At 33.8% G+C, this 5,579-nt stretch overlaps 1 protein-coding gene across 1 annotated transcript; it reads left to right on the plus strand.

Annotated features, from left to right (window-relative positions):
* The first annotated feature begins 2,542 nt into the window (after window positions 1-2,542).
* Window positions 2,543-5,579, plus strand: LOC132196959 (uncharacterized). The gene is made up of 19 exons (XM_059619934.1): window positions 2,543-2,676; window positions 2,730-3,088; window positions 3,138-3,185; window positions 3,267-3,311; window positions 3,370-3,417; window positions 3,466-3,531; window positions 3,586-3,660; window positions 3,719-3,805; window positions 3,858-3,920; window positions 3,974-4,015; window positions 4,074-4,145; window positions 4,326-4,361; window positions 4,424-4,571; window positions 4,628-4,690; window positions 4,779-4,891; window positions 4,946-5,039; window positions 5,089-5,217; window positions 5,283-5,437; window positions 5,497-5,579. The coding sequence occupies exons 1-18, from the start codon at window positions 2,562-2,564 to the stop codon at window positions 5,414-5,416; spliced, it is 1,737 nt and encodes a 578-aa protein (XP_059475917.1). The 5' UTR covers window positions 2,543-2,561; the 3' UTR covers window positions 5,417-5,437; window positions 5,497-5,579.

The following is a 5,579-nucleotide window of genomic DNA, read 5'->3' on the forward strand; positions in this document are numbered from 1 at the left end:
TCATTTTATATAAACTGATTTATTGTATTTCTTTTCTAGTCATTTACATAGTTATTGTAAAAAGTGGATTTTGAAGAAATTGACAGTGAAATTATGCTAAAAATATTATTATTTTCTTCTACCACTTTTTGCTCTTGGGCAAGAGAAATCCGTCATATTTTAACTTTTTTTTATATAATTTCGTGCTTTCTGCAACATGCATGTGACAGAAAAATCAAGAAATATTTGTGGGCTCAAGTCAAACGCAGTAAATTATTTTCATTTCTTCCCATTAACGTAACTAACAAAGTGAATATTTAAGATTGATGACTTCAGAAAACTGTCTATCGTTGGGGAAAAAGATCCTTTTATTAAAAAAAAATATATAGTCTGAAAAGAAATTCATCATTGATGCAACAGTTGCACGTCAATATGTAAAAAAATGCATAGTTGGATGCGTTCAAGAATTTTGCCCTCGCACTTGCTCTAGCGTTCAGAAGCACTCGCGTTCTTCTGCACTCTGATTATAAAAATTTTTACATAGCTTTTCTATAATTTTTCAAACAATTTCAAAAACAAAAATTTAACGTAGTTATTACTTATTTGCTACCGGTTGTCACTATAAACTCAAGACTCAAGTTAACAAACAAATTCAAAATTTTAAAATTTTTAACTCTTCTTGTGGGTTCAAATTATATTTAAGCTGGAGTATTTTTTTTATATATAAATTTAGACACAGTAAAAATTTCAACAACTTGACAAATTAAAACATTTGAATCAGATAGTCTCAATTTCGAACCAATTATTTATGGAAATTATTAAATATCTTCAGAACAACAATTTTGGGCTTGAATTAATAAAAATAATAATTCATAATAAATTGACTGCCATATGAATATTTCAGATTGACGAGAAAACTGTCTATCGATTGCGCAAATAGTTATCTCCGTTTTTACAACGTTATAGCCATAAAACATGATAAAACATTTATCAATGTGTAACAGTTGACATTTAAAATCACCCGCATTTCAGCAACAATGGCAAAATTGTTAATATTGAGAAGAAGAAAACGCTTCAACAATCTACAGTTCAAAGATTAAAAATTCTTACAGTTGAAAAGTTTCAATTTATCAAATCGAAAATGAAATCCAACGAATAATCAGGAGCACAATGAGCAAGCAGCAAAACATCGGCGCCTTGTTTTCCGGCAATAAGATTATATTTGCCGAGAAAACTGGCAAACTGGATAACGGTGCCGCAGGACATTTCGCGGGACCTCTCGTTGTCCAATCACATAATATCGGAGCGATCTATACCATGCCGGCTGACAACCTTGGACACGGAGCCGTCCAACCTGTCCTGGAAAAGCAACTCAACGTCGGCGCCACCTTTTCCGGCAAGAGCATTGAAGCCGCGAAGAGAAACTTTGACCTGGGAAATAGTCCCGTTGGACCTGTTATTGAGCAACACAACAACGTTGGCGCCACCTTTTCCGGCATCACCATTCAAGCCGACAAGCATGGTGCCGTTGGACCTGTGGTCGATGAACGTGCCAACCACCAGACCCCTTGATCTGTGATCACGCCCTGGACTTTGAAAATTTCGAAATAAAGTTTCAATCTGAAGTTTGAAAAAAAATTTACTTTTTTAAATTCGTAAGAAATCTTTTTATCCTGCAAATTTTCAATATTATTTTCGATTAATTATTAATTTCTCACAAAATTTGTCCGGACTTCATAAAATTAACTTTTTATAGGGATTTTCAATCACAAAAACACTTTGGATACTTTGATCACTATGAATCCTAAGGGCAATGTAATGACACTAATGACAGCAACGGTTACTTAGTAAAGTCGACACCACTTTACTTACCTAGATAACAATTTTTAATCACTGTAAATTTCTATTTGGATGACTAATGAAAGGCCCGGAAAGACCAAAAAATACAATTCTATTGTTTTAAGTTGAAAATCCTTGTTTGATTCACTTTCCTTATTACGTTGAATCTATAGCTGGCGAGGAGAGAAAAGTGCCTGCAGCTCGAGGCGCCGCAACCAGCACGACCTCCCTGCAAAGCGTGTTGCATACGTTCTAAATCAAAGTAAACTGTAATGTAAATTAAATTATTGTTTGTAATATTTATTTCTGTGGCTGAAGAGGGGGATTTTTTTGTTTGTTAAATCCTCGTTTGGAGAAATCTTATAAAAGTGTCATGTTCCTGAACAATATATTTATGCACTAGATATTCAACCGGTTCAGCGTGTATGAAGTATGTATTGTGGGTTTGCATGCTTTGTATTCAAATTATTGAAAATAAAATAAAATGATTGAAATATGCTGTTTAAAAACAAGAAGCTCAACTTTTAAATTTATAATTTTAAATTATGATATTACAAGTCAACATCATTGGCTGTATTAATTCGGACGATGCAATAAAAATATATTTTCAAACGCCGTGTTGCCGCAGAACCATAATACTGAAAGTACGCAAATTCAGCGCGCAACCTTGAAGCGGCCTGCATCCGCTCTCTTTTCCGCTTTTCCTGACGCGAAAACCAGAAAACTCACTAGCAGTTATAAAAATGTGGCGGACAGCAAAACTTCTGGTTGCTTTGGCTGTGACTTTATTTGCTTTGACGTCTACAGCTGCTTACGATACAACAGCTTCCACAAACGGAAATATTTCTACAAATGACAGTAAGTTAGTAAAAATTAAAAGCTGCCAATTTTTATCAAGAAAATCTAACAAGGTGCGACTTCACCCACGCCAACGTCTGGCAGCGTTCCATTAGTGTCCCCTGGGCTAAATGCCATCCTAGGTATGACTTTTTTGCAGTCTGGAGGAACAAATGCATCATCCACAGGAGTTGCCAGAAGTCCAGAAATCAAAGTAGATTCGCAACCCGTCACTCCTGAGAATTTGAACACACCTGTAGTAGCTATGCCAGGAAGGCACAGAAATTTTAGACAATTTCCAGAAAACGGTGACGTGCCTCAAAAATCAGACCCATATCCCCCAATGGTAGTTGTTGAGCAGTCTTTGCCACCCATAAAGCCGCTGGTTATGCCTCCAACACCAGAGGTTTTGCCTTCACCATTACCTTTAACAGTCGGAGTATTTCAAGTAAAATAGGACCGTTTATTTATTTTCATATTAGGGAGCCAAACTCGGAGAGCTACCAGACAACGTTGACCAGCTCAAAGAGGTATGATATGGAAGATTTGAAAACAAAAATCCGATGCAATGTAACTTAACATTAATATAATTTTGACATTTTTTAACTTAGATGGTCCGGAAAAGGGATGATGCCAATACCTTTTTGAATTCAAGAGTAATAAAAAATAAATTAAAATGGAAACAAATTTGACAAAAAAATTCCGGGAATGCAGATTGCTGAAGTGGAAAACAAGTGCAACAATCCTGGACCTATAGGAATCGTTCGTAAACATTTCTGTTCCAAAATAAACGATATAATTGTCTTTTAGATGCCATCTATTATGCCTATGTGCAAATGTCCTCCGGCAAACGATGAATCAATTGGTTGCGCACAAGTAAATATTGTGATTCATAAATCATTTCACTTGTGGATAATCTGAGTATTTTAGGTTTTGAAAATGAAGGATGATGAGATGGAAAATTTGAGGGAACGTGTCAGAGTTTTAGAATCAAGGGAGTGTGGTGTAAATATTTTTTAAATTATCATTTTAAAATATGAAAATATTAATAACTGAAAAACAGAACACAAAGCAAAAAAAGAATAAGTTGGAAATAATTGTGCAGCAAAAGAAAAGCAATAACAAAAAATCAAAAAAGTCTTCAGAGAAGGTTTTATATTTCTAATATATGCGTTGGAAAATTTTCAATTATTTTTATGCAGGTTGTGGCCACCACAGATATTCCTACCAAAAACAACGATAAGTTCACCGCCTGCTCAATTGAAGTAAGCTAATGACATTTAATATTTTTTTGAACTGAAAATTTTATGTTGTTTAGCTGGACCAAGAAAAGTCAGTTACGCAAGCGTTGCAACAAGGCGTAATAAAAAAAAATGAATTTTTTGATAATATTTTTATAAATTAAAAATTCAATTAAGATCATGGAAAGGGACGTCACACTTACAAGTCTGCAAGAAATGTTAAAGAATGCTGAGCAGAGGGTCTCCATTGTATGATATATGTTTCAAATTTTAAAATCTTGATTTCCAACTAGGTTGTTTAATGCTTTCTTTTAGTTATTGTTTAGTGAGCTTTAGTTATTATAATTACAATTAATCTTTTTTTTTTCGTTCCTCCGTGCCACAATGCTAACATTTTCAACGTTTTACACTTTCTATAAAAAATTTTAGATACAAAATGCTGAAGTAAGTGCATGCGAAATTAAGGTGATAATCTCAATGCAAATTTTTTGTCATTAATTAATTTGAAAATAAACTTGCTATTGTAGATGGCAAACATCAAGGCAGATTTAGCAAACTGCAAGGATGAAAAGAACCAAATGTCAGCAGCCAGTTTTGGAAGAGTAAGCAGACCCTTAATGATGAAATACGTCGATGAAGACGATGAATTAGACGATGATGATGATGACGATTGTGGTGTTTTACTTTTATATTTCTAAATTATTTAAAAGTTTCTAATTATTCGTCAAAAGATGATTGCTTAGAAGAAGATGATAAAAGGGATATCATGAAAATGGTGGCCAAACTTATGACCGGTAAGAAAAATGTTCAAATGTTATAATTTAAATCTTTTTTCAGTGCTTTTTTAACTTCTATATATATTAGATTATCAAAATGTTTTAGGAACTGTTGTTAGCGTTCAAAGATTACCGCTGAAAATGAAGAAACGCGTAGAAAACAAAATACCTATTGTCACTTTTGGAGAAAAAGAGTACTACTTTTTCAATGGGTGGAGAGTACAGAATACCTTTTATTGCGCTAATTTTGTAATTTTAATTATTTAATTCAAGTTTAACTGGAATCAAGCAAACAAAGAATGTGAAAAACGCAACATGCGTTTAGTGAGTATTGATAGTGAAGATGAAAACGCAATGCTCTTCAAGGGTAAATTAAAAAGTAGGGAATTTCATCAATTATAAATTTTGAATTTTAGAAATAAACAATACCAAAGTTCCGTACTGGACTGGCGGACGGGAAACAAGCGGAAAAGGCGATTTCCAATGGGCTCCTCTTAAATGGAGCTTTGGCTTCACCAACTGGGGCGACGGTCAGCCTTCATATGGTGAGAATTAAATGTTATAAACTAGCTTTAAATTTAGGATTTCAATTTTTTGTCAAAACTTTTAGACGGTCGCTTGAAATCGTGCGTCCAGTTGGCATCGACAAGCAGCGGTGCCCCTTGGAATGTTGACAATTGCAATAAACAAATGAATTTCATTTGTGAGAAACAGATCCAGCCAACCCAATCGTCTTACAATTAATTCAACCTCGATCTGTCGGAGGTGCACATTATTTTTTTTTTTAAATCTAACAATAAGCGCTTTTTGATTGCACATTTCAGAACACAATTTGGACTCGATTATTAAACTTTCAAACTTATTTTAATTTTTATTTTATTTTAAATATTTCCTTCATGATTCATGA

This window comes from Neocloeon triangulifer, unplaced genomic scaffold (assembly GCF_031216515.1).
Source record: "Neocloeon triangulifer isolate White Clay Creek 2 clone unplaced genomic scaffold, ASM3121651v1 ptg000012l, whole genome shotgun sequence".
Classification (NCBI taxonomy): domain Eukaryota; kingdom Metazoa; phylum Arthropoda; class Insecta; order Ephemeroptera; family Baetidae; genus Neocloeon; species Neocloeon triangulifer.

Excerpts from the sequence above, each read along its gene's own strand:
- LOC132196959 (XM_059619934.1), top strand. The coding sequence starts at position 2,562 with ATGTGGCGGACAGCAAAACTTCTGGTTGCTTTGGCTGTGACTTTATTT. Across the intron at positions 3,312-3,369 it reads ATACCTTTTTGAATTCAAGA|ATTGCTGAAGTGGAAAACAA; the intron begins GTAATAAAAAAT and ends CCGGGAATGCAG. Across the intron at positions 5,040-5,088 it reads AAACGCAATGCTCTTCAAGG|AAATAAACAATACCAAAGTT; the intron begins GTAAATTAAAAA and ends TTTGAATTTTAG.